Below are 16,310 nucleotides of genomic sequence, written 5' to 3' on the forward strand. Positions count from 1 at the left end.
ACAAGAAACTGGCACACATGAATTCTCAGCCTTAGATGTGGAGTGAACACCGGATTAAAAGGATTTATGGCTTAAGAAGTTGAAAACCAAATGCACAACTTAATCCTGCAGGTTGCCAAATTATATCAGTTGAATTTGCTTCCTTTTCACATAATAAATCTAGTGATATTGTAATTAGGAAGCTCTTTGCCTAAATTTCACTGTCAGGGCCTCCCCGGTGGTGCAGTGGTTGAGCGCTGGGTTGCGAAGCAGCCCGCAGCCTCTGCAGCGCCAGTTCCATCCCTGGCCACCGGACGAAGGTCCCACATGGCACGCAGACCTCTCCTGCCACCTGCTGCTCCCCTCAGCAGTGTACTTCGTCAGTCTGCCTGCTCTGCTCTCCCCTCTGTTTCTGGTGAATTCTCTCACCCTCCCGCGCTTCTGACTGTACCCAGTGCTTGTATAAATAAATAAATAAATCTTAAAAAAAATTTTCAATGTCAGAGGCTCCTACCATATCATTATTTCACAGGACATCACACTGGTCCACCATCTTTTTAGGACATAGAGCTGATGAGGCCATAGGTATGTGCCAATGAAAAGATTAACCTACATAAATAAAAGGAAACTTCCACCTTGGTCTTGCTAGTATCTGGTAGAAACTGGACACAACTATGGGATATCTAGAAATAATCAGGCTATCTTTCATGAACTGCGTGTTATCTAACTCATCTACTCATGATGTCATATATACCCAAAGCATTTCATCATTCAAATGCCTGAGCTAGCAGATCTTAAAGACGTGGGAAAATAGTATGAGCCTATTGCTCACACTTTTAAGAGTGCCTATTTCCACCCTACTGCCACCTTTTCCTTAAAACACACCTATGGCTTCATGTACAGTTCCCTCTGACTAACTGGATGATGAGGAAACAATTCCAGCTTGGTTAACACAAGCTGGCCTCAGCTGAGAGTGAACTGCTGTGGTATTCACTATATCTGTCAACAGAAAGATGGTCTAAAGTAAGGAGTAACATTGATTCAGAAGGATATAATCAGATGGGGACTGTAAGGAACAGGAATGGGAGACTGGTGATTAGGAGTCTGGAAAAGCAGACTGTGAATAGACTTCTCCAAAATGAACTAACTGTGAAAATTATTTTGTTACATGTGGATGCAAACCAAAAGTTCTCCAAACAGAGAAAGTTTTTAAGCTTATAGGTTAAATAATCCACTCTGTGGGCCTCCCCGGTGGCGCAGTGGTTCAGCGCTGGGTAGCGAAGCTGCCTGCAGCCTCTGCAGCACCAGTTCGATCCCAGGCCACCAGGCAAGGGTCCCACATGGTGCGCAGACCTCTCCTGCCGCACCCGCTGCTCCCCTCAGCAGTGTACTTCATCAGTCTGTCTGTTCTGTTCCCCGCTCTGGCTCTGGTGAATTCTCTCACCCTCCTGCACTTCTGACTGTATCCAGTGCTTGTATAAATAAATAAATAAATCTTTAAAAAAAAATCCACTCTGTGGATGTTAATCACTTTCCCCTTACCATCCCAGTATTTCCGTACTATGCTCACAAGCAAAAGGACCATAATGGCAGAAAGGAGTGCCCAGATACAGTGACATAGACTTCCCCTCCCTGAAGTGATCTGGCTTTACTGCTAAGAAGTCAATTTGCCAGAAGCAGAGCAGCAATCAACCTCAATAATATGGTACCAGAAGGATCCCAGAGGGATCACCCAACTATCTGGTATCAGGCTAAGGACCCTGGATCCCTTCCAGCCAAGATTTGTCCTCAATGAAACTCCCTGTGTACAGTGCTTACAAGTAGACTATTCCTTTCTCTGTGTCCTGGGAGTAGCTGGCAGAGTCTGAGCTTTATTTTTAGCTTTTTGATTCTATGACCAACCTGCTTCTTTTCTAGTAAATTCCTTTCTTGTTAAACCAGTCTGGGTACCCTAGCTCAGGTTGAAAGGGCACAGAAGAAAAAAAAATTAGTAAAAGTACAAAGAAAGTAGGCTCCTTTTTTAAAGTTAAAAAACCTATATAGAAAAAAATGAAGGAATAACTAGAGTAAAACATTAATATAGGTCTAAAGGTATTTTTTAGAAAGGAGAAGGGGAAAAATAATCTAAGAATAAAAGCCTTCACCAAAAACTAAAACTAAAGTACAATGACAAAAACAGGTTGCCTTACATTTCATCTATCAGAATATAACTCCATGAATGCACAGAGGTCTGTCTGGTTCATTACTGTATGCCTAGCTCCTAGTAAACAAACATGTATTTGTTTATTTAGGCATGCAAATATTTATTCAATAAATGAACACTAGCTGGTCTCAATGAGCTAGTCCTCAGGAAAGGACTAGCTAGTTCACATACTATTAATGATATGATAATAGAAGAAAACATAATATGGATCCTGGGGTAAGATCCTGAAGACAAAATCTTAGCTATAATTTTAAGAGAGAGGAATCAAAGTAAGAAAAAACATTTGCTTTTAAAAATATATATAAAGCTAAGACACAGAAGAGTGGTTCTGCTGCAATATCTTGGCCATGCCTTGTCCCCTACAGTTTTAAAGACACAGTATATACAAATGTTTTTCATTTTTCTGACATGCCTCAGAATCCCACTGTTATATGCAGCAAATAACTTCACCAGTGGACACGGCCAAGTAACAACACAGCATCTGATTCTCAGCTCAGGATCTGTGCTATCTACTCAAGGTTACATACCTAGTAAGTCTCAAGAAGTAATAAAAGGTTTTTTATTACTTTAAAATGGCACCAAAAATAAAGCCAACTTCTAGTGTCGGTAAAGAAAGTTGAGAGAAAGCAAAGAAGTCTAAGAAGTGACTGAAAAAATAAAAGTGATGGGTCTAAGCTAGACAACAGTCAGTATAGACCTAAAGGAGACCTTAGGGCCTCCTTGGTGGCACGGCAGTTGAGCGCTGGGTTGCAAAGCTGCCGGCAGCCTCAGCAGCGCCAGTCCCCGGCCACCGGGCGGGGGTCCCACTTGGCACGCAGACCTCTCCTGCCACCTGCTGCTCCCCTCAGCAGTGTACTTTGTCTGTCTGCCTGCTCTGTTCCCCACTCTGGCTCTGGTGAATTCTCTCACCCTCCCGCACTTCTGACTGCACCCAGTGCTTATATAAATAAATAAATAAATCTTTAAAAAAAAGGGGGGGGACCTTAAATATTTACACATCACAGAGCAAATACTTTCAAGAACAAATACAGAATCTTGAATAAATTCTTTGAGAATATCAGTGAATGTGAAAAAAAATCAACACTTTTTGCCTTGGAAAGGAAAAGAACTTGCAGAGGCAAAAGTCAGCAGATTAAAGAAAACTGCTATGAAGGGACCCTGCGGTCAACCCTGCCCACTGATACAGACCTCCAGAAATTGCTGGGTGAAAACCTTGAGGCTCCCTTTCAATTCCACTGGACTCTATGCCCCAAGAGACCCAAGAATGTCCAACCAAGCAGACATTTTCTTATCTTCTCAGTTTTTGCCTCTCTCATAAACAAATTATACCTACCAGAGATAATGAATTTAAAGTATGCATGTTACCCCATCTGGAATTAACATATGCCCACAAATTCTTTATTTCTGCCATGTGCATGTCCCAAACATAACTCTCTTCTTTTTCTGAAGGGAAAAAACCAACCCACCTATTCCAGTGCTTTGTAAACCAGACCCTACCCTGGAGGAGGTGAGGAGGGGGGGTGTCAAAAAAGCAGTTGGATGGAACACCTTTCTGACCCGTCTCTTTTCCAGAGTTTGAATCCTCACTTTGATTATCTAACAAACTCTTTATCAATTATCACTGAGACTTCTATTCCAATTAACACGGGCTACTGTGTAATAAAATGGTACAAACTCTGCCACTTATATTCACGAATGTGACCAATCCCAGTCAAATCAGCTTCTTTAGAAAAAAGGTGAAATGGAGTCTGGAATACAAGAGTAGAATGAAAAAGTAGGAATTTACATTATTTCCAAAATGGAAAGCTTGTTATTTATGAAATCTTTCTTAGCAGACAGCATTACAAATTTTAACTCATTTTTTCAGAAGCATTTTCCTTTGAAAATTAAAATAATATAAAAGTAACTAATTGTCATCACTTATTATCAGGGAAATGCAAATCAAAACCACACCGAGATACCACTTCACACCAGTGAGAATGGCCCATATTAAAAAAACTGGCAATAACAAATGCTGGGAGGATGCGGAGAAAAAGGAACCCTCTTACTGGTAGGAGTGCAAACTAGTCCGGCCACTATGGAAAGCTGTGTGGAGGTTCCTTAAATTACTAAAAATGGATCTACCATATGATTCAGTGATTCCACTCCTAGGAATCTACCCAAAGGACACAGAAACAGGAATTCAAAAGAAAACCTGTACTCCTATCTTTACTACAGTACTACTTACAATATCCAAGATATGGAAAAAACCTACATGCCCCCAAACAGATGAATGTATTGAGAATGTGGTACATCTACACAATGGAATACTACACTACGATTAAAAAAGATAAACTCATGCCACTTGTGGCAATATGGCTAGAGCTGGCAGGGATTATGCTAAGCAAAGTCAGTCAGAAGGAAAAAGAGAAGTAACAGATGGTTTCACTTATAGATGGGATATAGGGAAATTGAACAAAGGGTCAAGAAAAAGACAAAACTTGCAAGATCTGAAGCATACAGCAGGGGAGATGGAGAGAGAGGGGTCAAAACAAGGGAGGGAAGAGCACAAGGGACTATGTGCTGGGTGACAGGTGCTGTGGTGGTGGGAGTAAGCCCTAGGGTAAGTTAGAGTTAAGTAAGCAGCTTCAGGGACAGTATAGGCAGGGAATTTGGGAGAGAGCATAAAAGAGGCTTCTGAGATAAGGATAGTAAATTCTTTTTTTTTTAAGATTTATTTATTTATGTATATAAGTGGTGGGGTACAGGCCAGAGGTGTGGGGGGTGAGAGGATTCACCAGAGACAGAGTGGGGAACAGAACAGGCAGATTGACCAATGCACACTGCTGAGGGGAGCAGTGGGCGAGTCAGGAGAGAGGTCTGCTGCGCCATGTCGGTTGCTCCATGTCCGGCCAGGGACAGAACGCGTGCTGCAGAGGCTGCACACAGCTTCACAGGTTGTGTCTTAACCCCTTGCACCACCCGGGAGGCCCATCATTTTTATTTTAAACACCTAATCATACTAGAACAGTCTTTCGATGGTCTCAGAAAACCATGTCCCTTTATGGATATGTCTCCTGAAAGGATAACTAATAATATCCCTGAGCGTGGAAGACCAAGGAATGACCCTGTTAAGAACCTTGTGCCTGTCAGCAGAGCCTCCCAGGACAATTACAGTCTTCTGTTCACACAGAGGTCTAACCCGATTTTGCTAACTCAGGAAGTCAAGTTACTCTCCCTACCAGTACAACACAACATCACAAAGGAAGGTGCTTGTGTTTTCTAGATTTAAAACACAATAGTAGCCACTATATACACAACTGACTTGGACACTTTTCAATACCTATTTCATTTTAAGTAAAGAGGTTTGTCATACTAAACATTTTCTTTCTATGTGTGAGAATATAAGAATAGAGAATAAGAAGGTGCCACTTCTAAAAGCAGAAAAACAAAAATGTTTAAAAACCACTGCCCAATAGAAACAGATCTTCATAAAACAGTTTATTTTCATCCCTTCATTTTTAGTTGAATAGAGATTTTTAATAGTCCACACTAACAGGTGGAAAGGAAACAGTTTCTGGGGCTCACTTCCCTTTACACTGTTCAAAAGTGGAATGACCACATGCTGTTCCAAACACAACACATGGCTTTACTTTTGCCTAACTTCAATGAAGGCCAATTCAAAAAGAAAATACAATGTTCCTATTTCCATTTCCCCTAGATCGGTCTCAGCTCTCTCTGGATAAAATCACTCCCTAAGGGACATCAACCTCACAGTTTGAGAAACAATGCTCTAGATATGAAACAAAAAACACCACAATGGAAAACCAAGCAGCCATTTTGTTTTTCCTCATGGGAGAGTTAGACTACATCCTTTTCATTACAATGACAAGTCACTATTCAGATTTGTAAGTGAGCTCTGTAATACAAATAATCTCAGCATTCAATTACAAAATAAGGAAATGGATGTAGTCTATACTCATTTATTTATATATTGTCTATGACTGCTGTATTACTGTAACTGTAGTACTGAATAGCTGTGACAGAGACTGTATGGTTTGTAAAGCCAAACTATTATTAGACCCTTAACAGAAAAAGTGTGCATCCCCAGTTAAACCCAGTGGGTCTCAAACTTAAATGTTCACAAGAAACACCCAGACAGCTTGTTAAACCAGTTTCTGGGCTCTAGGTTCACAGATCATGATTCAGTAGGTTGGTATGGGGTCCATGAACTTGCATTTCTAACAAGCTCAGAAGCTTTTGGTCTACCAACTAAAGTTTGAAAATCACTGCTCTAAGCCTTTCACGTAATCACAGATGAGGAACAATCACAAATGCCATATATTCTATTAAATAGGATAGTCCATCATACAAAATGAAAACTAAGGTATAAAGGAGTGAGGTAATTTTTAACTTATATGGAATTCTTAGTAGCTAAGAAAGTACAATTGGTTGCCATAATCTATCAGATAATTCTTCACCCCATCCTAATATTAAATCACAGTGAACACTAAAAATTCAAGAGGGATCAGCTGGAAACAAAGGCAGCCGGTTCGATGGTATAAAACCCAATCTGTTCCCTAGAGAAACTAAAAGACATTTTTTTTAAAGTAAAATCCAATATTTATGCAGGTATAATTTAGTACATAGCTGGAATGTAAATGTAAGTACTAAAAGTAAAATGTTTGAAAAAAATCTGACACATATAGTTTATAGTACTATGGCCCAATCAAAAGATGAATTCCCACTACTCAGCTACTTAAAAAGATGAAATTATGTTTCCTGGGGAAAGAAATGGATAGATCTTGAGGTGATTATGCTATGTGAAATAAGTCAGAAAGTGAAAGACAATTACTGGATGGTTTCACTCATGTGAATGAAGTGGAATATAAATAATGAAAGAAAACAAACTGGCAAAACATAACAAAAGTAACCACAGACTGTGAAATATATGGAGGAGATGGGAATGAGGTAGCATATTTTCACTGTGCCTTTGGTGGAGGAAAGTACAGCATGCACACATGTTGAGGTGTGATGCTGTACTCCCCAAATTCTATAGTTATGTAAACAAATGGCAAATTAATAAAATTTGATTAAAAGAGAGTTCTATTAGGAAATAAGATGAATTCCTTTACTCCAAATAAATAAAATGGTTAAAGATAAAACTGTTTAAATTCTAAGAAACACATGTCAAACTAATATGCAAAAGAACATAGAAGATATCAATGGATATTATTTTATTGAACTAGGCTTAGGCAGAACAAAAGTGGATGATATGTAAGCCAGCCTAAAAATATTAGAATGTTTTTCACTTGGACACTGCTGAATCTAGAGGTGGAAGATAAGGACTTGAAAGGAAAATTCTCTTTGTGATCAATTAGGAGAGGAAACACCACCTTTTTATTTATCCATCATTTACTAAGCATCTATCATGCACTATACTAGGTGTCAGGAGTAGAAATGAATAAAAACTATTCCTACTCTTAACAAGATCACAATCTAGTAAGAGAGCCATGTAAACAGTAGCCATCCACCATGATGAGCATAAGAACAGTCATATATATTAAGTAATCTCAGAGTGTGAAAAGTGAGCAGTTAAATATGCTAGAGAGAAAGGTGTAAGAAAGTTTCACTAGGCATAGAGTTGTTGTTTCAGGTGAGGCCCGACAAAGGCGAGCAGGTGAAGAGGGTAAGTAGAGAGCCCAAGAGGCAGCGGATACAACATGTGCAAAGGCATGGCGGTAAGAGACTAATGAGGATTTTTGAGTCCCGCACATGATTTGACTGACTCCAAGAGTGTAAGAGAAGGCAGAAGTCCCAAAGAGCCTTGGGCGCCACCCTAGAGTTTGCTCTTTACTTTTTTCAGCTCTAGAGTGTAGTTTGACAGAGAAGACTCTCAGATTAGAGTGCTCAGATCTTGTAGGAATCATGCAGCTTCTCTGGGTTTTAGTTTCTTTACCTAAGAAAGGGTTCAGGGGTTTCTACCTGGGCTCTGCACAGATGTACTGTTCAATAGAATTGGAAGCCTTTGTAATCCTACTCATTTTAGCCACTTAAAAATTAAAATATTTCTCTTATTCTGAGAGGGATCAATGGCACAAAAGTGGTTAAAAAGTTCTGCATGATATTTAGGATCATTTATAACCTCTCAAATGATAGGATCCTGGACATTCAATAGAGGAACTAAAAAAGAATGCTGCTGACTGAGGACAAATTAGGATAGGGGAGCAGGAAATAACACAGAGCAAAAAAATATTAGGGATTGAAAGTCTGACTCAGGTTGGTATTATTTTGCTTTTATATATCCCTTCTTTTGTAGATCTAGGTTAATGCTAGTATTTAATGACTGCTTAATGGCATTCTTTTATCATACCAAAGTATGGTTTATAGAATAAAAATTAGTAAAGGCTATGAAACAGTTTAGTGTAAAGGGAACATTATATTATGAAGAGACTGGTAATGTTAGCGATTAAATAAAGGAGAAAAAACAGAAATATCTTGATAATGTCCAGACACAAAACTACCTGGGAAAGGTGTTGGTAAACAAGAAAGAAACTTTTTATTTTTCATCAGCAACAACTGCTTTTAAAAAGACAGTGTGGTACAAAAACCAGTTCATATCTTACAATTATAAGCATTTGATAAAAGGCGTCTATTTTTAATAACGATATGCTACAAGGGACTCGAGTCTAAATAATCTGAATTTATATATAAGGTCAGTGTTAGCATTCAAACTTAAAATGTATGTAGCAACTACACAGAGAGAATCCTGGATTTAAAAAAATTGTAATCAAATCAAATCATATTATCAGAGAAAATGTGAAAATGAGTACTATGAACACTTTTTGAAGGTATTCCCACTAATGCTTTAGACAGATCAAACCATCCCAATCAATGTAAGTCTCACTGCAGCGTTTTTGAAAGTTTTCAAACTGACTTCTTGAAATGGCTTGGAAAACCACTGAAATAGTACAATAACATAATTGGTAAAATCCTTTTAAAGTGCACAGTATTTACTTAGCATCTACTTAAAAGCAGGCCTATTTTAGACATGAATCTTCAGGAGATAGTGGGACAGCTATTCAAACAGGCAACATGGAAGATAGCAAAATGAAGGCTAGTTGGTTTTTAAAGTGGTATCTATGTTAAAATTTTAGGTGTCTTCTATTCGCAACAATCTGGGGAGGAATAGTTTTTATCATCCCTGGAGAGTTTTTCAGGGGAAAAACTACAAATGCAGTTTGTAGGAGACGGCTCTTCAGGAGACTTATCCACCTAACAGATCTACACAGGAGAACAGGTTCTAGTTCCTACGGTCACAGTCTTTCTTCTCACACCTCCCTAGCAATCTGCCTATCTCTAAGCCACAGGCAGGTAACCAAGGCACCTAAGGCAATCTTCTAATGTCATTCTGTTCTTACCCTGAAAGGTGGTTTCATTTTTACAAGGAATACTTAAGTGTTAGGCTTTGCAAGAAAAAAGTTACTTCTTAGTAATATACTATCTATAGTCCCTAAAGCCTTAGTAACACACTATCTATAGTCCCCAAAGCCTTGACTTACTTCAGAAAACTGTGCCAAGTGAACATTACAACTATTTATGAAAATACATAATACAGTCCAGGTCATATACAATATATATTCAATGAATCAGGAAAAATTCAGAATTTGCATTTCGAGAGGAACAACCATAATCAATTCAGGAAAACAATGTATTTTCCAGGTGCAAGAAATTCTGAAATCATTCATAACTACATGCAATGCCAAACTTATCCTAAGGAAACCCACCAAACGGCTATAAATGTGACAAAACATGTTGGGGGGAAGAGGAGGGGGGTTTAATTTTCAAAAGGATTTACTGAAAAGATGACTTGTACAAGACTGGAAGAAATCCATTGAAAAATAATATAAAAAAGTCCCATTGACAGCATAAACTATTTGCTAAGGTATGAAGACTACTCACCTCCATTTCCACAGCAGCTGTACTCTGGTCATAATGACCCATCAGATTAGGGAAAAAGGTCATGTTGTAGGTCATTTTCATACATCTGGGAACAGTAATTGGTTCACAGGTGAAAAGACTGTGCCCTCTTATGAGTGGTAGAAAAATACATGTCCACAAAAAGATAAACATTTCCATTTTCCTCAAATTCCTGCTTTTACCACATGGTTTGCATTAATTGCTCTTTTCATTCTCAGATTTCCATCCAAAGATTAAATGTTCAAATTCGTCATTCCATTATTTTACCATTTTTGACGGAAGCTCTTTTCCTGAAAATGAGTCCTGGGTCAATTTCTGTCAAAACAACCCAAAAAAGTGTATCAGCATTTTTTTTGTCAAAAACTTCAGTGCGGACGTCAAAGTGCACAGTTACGATGTTCACCCTAGGTTACTAACACTGGAAAAAGCACGGGAAATTATGGGATACTCTTCCACCTGCCTTGGCGTAGACACTATCATTTGGTGAGGAAGCCTCATTTCTAGTGACCTGATGATAGAAGGTTTGGGCTGCGTGGAACACCGGGTAAAGGGGGGTGGGGGGCACAAGATGGGTGAGCTTGGAGCAGTTAGGAATACGTTTAAAAGGGTTAATAGATTTGGGCCTCCCCGGTTGGCGCAGCGGTTGAGCGCTGGGTTGCGAAGCTGCCCGCGGCCTCTGCGGCGCCGGCTCGATCCCCGGCTGCTCCCCGGCCACCGGAGGAGGGTCCCACATGGCGCGCAGACCTCTCCTGCCGCCCGCTGCTCCCCTCAGCAGTGTCCTTCGGTCCTTCTGCCGGCTCTGCTCCCTGCTCTGGCTCTGGTGAATTCTCTCACCCTCCCGTGCTTCTGACTGTACCCAGTGCATGTATAAACAAACAAACAAAAAACAAATAAATAAGTAAATAAAACATGCCTCTATAAAAGGGTTAATAGATTTGTCAAATCTATGGTCCCCTGTTGGATACCTTATTACGCACAAGAAAACTGCGCTTCAAGGAAATCCCTTAAATCCTAATGAGTTTTCAAACTATTTTAAAGATTCTAAGAGCAAGTTTGCTGGCAGTCTTCTAGGGATAGACTTTTTCTCTTTTCCCCAAGGCCAACTGGAGGAAGACGTCTAGGATTCCTCCTGCGCAAGAGCGCACGAGTTCTCACGGGCTGGGGAGAGAATTGACCCCACCGAAGGGAACTGGAGCCGAGCTGTCCTGGGAGAGGGAGGTCGGCAGCGTGCTCTGAGTCACCAGAGCCGCACCCCACCCCAACAACGCCCGTGCCCGGGCTTCCAGGTCGCCCCACAGCCCGGCACCTGCCCCAGGCCTGCGGTCGCCCCAGCTGCGCCCCGGGCCCGCGGCCGCGGCGTCGCCTTTCGGGAGCTGGGCCCAGCTCCGCGGAGACTTCGGCCCGAGCGGACCGTCCCCCGCCGCCTCCCCGGCACCGGCGACCGCGAGCGTGCCCCCTCGAGGCCCGCACCCCGCGATTCTCGCCTGCGCCCCCCAATCCCCCACATCCCGCCCGCGGCCCCGCCCAGCCCCGGCCGGAGGAGCCTCACCTCGGGCGGGCGGCAGTCGAGGGCGTCGCGCCAGCCCGGTCCCGTCCAGCCCCGTCCAGCCCCGTCCAGCCCCCCGCGCCCCCCGCGCCCCGAGTCGACTTCGAGGAGCGCCTGGGACTCGGCAGCCTCTGCAGCGCACGGGGAGCGAGAGCTGAGCGATCCCGCGAGATCGCGCCGCCCGGTTGGGCGGGCAGGTCCCGGCTCGCCAGACGGCGGCGGCCCCGGCCCTACCCCGCCCCACCCGCCCGCCCAGCGCCGCCCGGCCGGGCTCGGCGGCCGCCGGGGCGGGGCCGGAGAACGGGGTCGGGTGCCGGCCTGGCGGCGGGGCCTGCGGAGTCCGTGCTGCCGTCTGTTGGGCACCTGGAGCGCAGGTCCCAGGCCTGGCTCGCGGCTCGCTGTCCAGTCCGCGGGCTCAGCCCTCAGGGTTTGTTGTTGTTGTTACGCTTTGATGATTCCCCAAATAAAGAAATGAACCCACTTTATGTCGAATTTCAGGATCCAAGAATTCTATAAAGCGAACCACAGGCCCTAGTTAGACGGCGGATAACCTCTAGATTAACTGTCCACACAAACAAACAAAAACCAAAACACTTATTTTTTGTTTGTTTTGGGGATTCTTTGGGGAGTCTGGTCACCAACTTGAAGCACAGGTGGTAAAGGGATTCCTGGCCTGGCAGGAATTTAGTTGCTGCAAAAAAAGCATAATGGGAAGTTGAAGTGCCTTAGAAGTCAATCGAGTTTTTGTTCTCAACTCTGTTGTTGTCATCTGGTGTGTTCCACCTACTCATGCTTCCATTCCTCCTAGCTCCTGACAACCGTGGATCTTTTTACTGTCTCCACAGCTTTGCCTTTTTGAGAGTGTTATCTAGTTGGAATCATACAGTATGTAGCCCTTGCAGGCCGGGTACTTTCTCCTCTGATTCCTCCATGTCTTCTCATAGCTTTATAGCTCTTTTCTTTTTTAGTGCTGTATAATATTTCATTGTCTGGATGTACCACAGTTTATCCATCCATTGGCTGAAGAACACCTTGGTGGATTCCAAGGTTTTGCAATTATAAATAGAGCTTCTATGAACATCTGTATGTTGGTTTTTGCATCGATTTTCAGCTCCCTTGGGTTAATACCAAGTTGTATGATTGCTGGATTGTTTGGTAAGGGTATGTTTAATTTTGTTAGAAACTGCTAAGCTCTCTTCCCATTTTGCATTGCCACTAGCAACGTATGTGAGTTTCTGTTGCTCTACATCCTTACCAGCATTTGATGTTGTCAGTGTTTCAGATTTTGGTCATTTTTATAGGTACGTAATGATATATTTGTTTTAATTAGCATTTCCATACTGATGTATAATGTGAACTCTTTTTTATGTTCTTATTGGTCATCTGTATCATCTTTGATAATGTGTCTATTAAGGTCTTTGACCCAGTTTTTAATTAGGTTGTTGATTTTTTATGTTTGATTTTTGTGAGTTTTTTGTCTATTTTGGGCACCAATCCTTCATGGAATGTATCTTTTGCAAATATTGTCTCTTCAGTATGTGCCTTGTCTTCTAATTCTCTTATTATTGTCTTTTGCAGAGCAGAAGTTTTTATTTAATTTTTGTGAATTTCAGGAGGGAAATCACCAAACCAAGGACTTCTGAATCTATTCCTATCTTATCTTCTAAGAGCCTTATCATTTTGTGTTTTACATTTAGTTCTATGATCCATTTTGAGTTAACTTTGTGAAGGATGTAAAGTCTATATTTAGATTTTTTTTTTTTTTTGCATGTTGAAAAGATGGCATTCGGTCTGTAGAGTTACCTTTGTTCCTTTATCAAAGATCAGTTGACTATGTTTATATGGATCTATTTCTGTGCTCTCTGTTTCATTGATCAATTTATCTATTCTTTCACCAATATCATATTGTATTATTTACAGTAAACCTATAGTGAGTCTTAAAGTTGCATAGTATCAATCTCCAACTTTGTTCTTTTTCTTCAATATTGTGTTGACTATTCTGGGGTTTTTTTTCTTCTTCATATAGTCGAATTTATTCATCTCTCATAGTTTTCCCATAATCCTTAAAATACAGCTTTATACATTTAAAAAAAAATATCTTAGGTTAAAGATAGGAGGATAGGATGTATTTTATTTGACATTAAAAAAATCACCTTATTTTTTATTGATGTAATGTTGCTTTACAACACTCTGTATGATTTATGGGTATTGGTTAATGCCTCTTCAGATGTACATTACCACACCACATTCACCACCAAAGCACAACATACTGTTAGCTTACTTTATGACTTGTAGTTATGTACACAGATAATATGGTGTCCTCCTTGTTCTTTTGCTCACACATCATGGTAGGCCTGTTTTGTGACCACTGACCTGATGCTAAGACTTTAGATGGTTGGGGAGCAAACAGCAGTAGGGGAACCTCAGCTGGAGAGAGTTGGGCTGAGCACAGATATTGAAGGAAACAGAGAACAAGGGAGGACCTTAGCCTTCCTGGACTGTTTCCCTCCTGAAGTTCTTTCTCTGACTAGCCCTTGCAAGCCCTGCCCATGGCTCAATCAATCCAAGTGATGTGTGAACTGATGGCTTATTGCCTTAATTTAGGTGAGTCTATGCATACAACATAGAGCATAGCTTTTTAAAAAATACTAACTTTAAAAAATCATATTATTCTTTATTGAGGTAATGTTGGTTTATAACACAAAACTGAGATGTATATCACCATACCATGTCTGCCACCAAAGCACCCACCATAATCCTTTGGATTCCCACCCCCTTTTTCTTCCCAACTCCTCACTCTTCTTTTCTGGTAACCTTAATTCAGCAGTTAGATTTCTAGGGTTTATAAAAACTAACTTTTACTTAAGTTACATTACCTGTAGCTCCCTGCTCTAAAAGCTAATTGCTATGGTGTTTGTAGCATAGTAATTAACCTTTTGCTGTGGTTGTTTCCATTAGAGTTGGCCAAAAATAATACACCTTCTAATTACTACCTCCAGTATTACTGGAAAATAAAAATTTCAATGCAGTAGTAACATGATATTGCAGGAAAGGGACACATATTTTTATGACAGTTTGATATATGAGGTTGCCTCTTTGGATCTCTGGTATTATCATTTGCAAATAAAGAGATTCCTAATGCTAAAGAAAAACAGCCTCAGTTCTACTAATGCTTTGGGTTACTTTCTACCTGAGTTGGCTCTACTTGGTATTGTTTTTAGTAGTTTCAATACCTACCATCTGGTCGTCTTTAATATTTAATGGTTTATCCTTTTTCTTAGCAAACTGCCATAAGATACTAGAAATGGTCTCTTCTCTAAAGCTTTAACCTCTAAAAAAGGAATTATGAGCCTCAAATTTAATAATTTTGATACTAACTAAATGATTTTCCTTTGGTATACAAAGCCAACTTTATACCCAATTGTGTATCATGAATTCCTAATGACTACATGTGATTTTGGAAATTGCATTAGAAATAAAAGTTATAGGGCCTCCCCAGTGGCACGGTGGTTGAGCGCTGGGTTGCGAAGCTGCCCGCAGCCTCTGCAGCGCTGGTTCGATTCCCAGCCACTGGCAAGGTCCCACATGGTGCGCAGACCTCTCCTGCCATCCCCTGCTCCCCCCAGCAGTGTACTTCGTCCATCTGTCTGTTCTGTTCCCCACTCTGGCTCTGGTGAAATCTCTCACCCTCCCATGCTTCTGACTATACCCAGTGCTTGTATAAATAAATAAATAAATCTTTAAAAAATAAAAATAAATGGTATAAGTCTTGTTATTGGGAGATAAGTATAAATTATAGGATAAGTGAAGGAAGATAAAGAATTAAAGTATTAGAGAAAATGGAGTTGAATTTTGCCATTTAGAAAAGATTTTATGGAAGAGGTTGGCTTTTGGGAGCAATTTGAATTTAAAATTCTTGAGAGATTTGGTATTTCAGACTTGCTAAGTGGATTGGGAGACAGTTTAGAGATGGCAATGGGATAATTTAATACAATAGATTGTATGTGTTTTCACTTGAAGGCAGAGGAAGATTTACTATGAAGCTAATGAAACTTAAGCAACAAAGACGTTTCCAAAGCTCTATTTAATCTGGTATTTTAAATCTTACATTTTTCCATTTCATAGTTCCTACAATCATGCAAGCCTCAAGAACTTCAGAATCAGAATTCACTCCTCTTGAATTCACCCTTCTTGTAGAGAAGCGAAATGGAGTAACTCTGGTCGATTTTGAGGTAGTAAATAACAATTCAAAGAGTTGAACTGATTTCCTCCAAGAAAGGTGGAATGGGGAAGAGGAGGCTGCTGACCTGTGTTCTTATTATTAGTAAACCTCATTGAACTAATTAACTTTTGTTTGAATAACTTTGACAAACTTAAAGCTTCATTCATTCATTCACTGGTTAATTCATTTTTAAGAGGAGCAGTGATGGTCTGGACAGCACATGTACGTACAAGTTCTTTCTTGCAGTGTCTTCAGCCAAGGTAAGGCCTACAGTCTGACTCTCTACCCTTCCCCCAATCTAGAGCCCTGACTGTCACAGGGAAAATTCATGGGCAGAGGAAATTCTCCCACATTGCTTTGCCTGGCCCTCCCTTCTCTTCTAAAGAAAACTATCCATCGGG

At 40.8% G+C, this 16,310-nt stretch overlaps 1 protein-coding gene across 1 annotated transcript in view; it reads right to left on the reverse strand.

The window, feature by feature from the left end:
* FZD6 (frizzled class receptor 6) overlaps window positions 1-10,478 on the reverse strand; it is a gene marked incomplete at its 3' end in the record, with an annotated part of 33,581 nt that extends 23,103 nt beyond the window's left edge. Inside the window, exon 1 of the mRNA XM_084229629.1 lies at window positions 10,124-10,478. Within this exon, the coding sequence (XP_084085755.1) occupies window positions 10,124-10,300 (177 nt within the window). The 5' untranslated portion in view covers window positions 10,301-10,478. The remainder of the gene's footprint in view (window positions 1-10,123) is intronic.
* Window positions 10,479-16,310: the final 5,832 nt, after the last annotated feature.

This window comes from Talpa europaea (genome assembly GCF_964194135.1).
Source record: "Talpa europaea genome assembly, chromosome: 3".
Taxonomy (NCBI): Eukaryota; Metazoa; Chordata; class Mammalia; order Eulipotyphla; family Talpidae; genus Talpa; species Talpa europaea.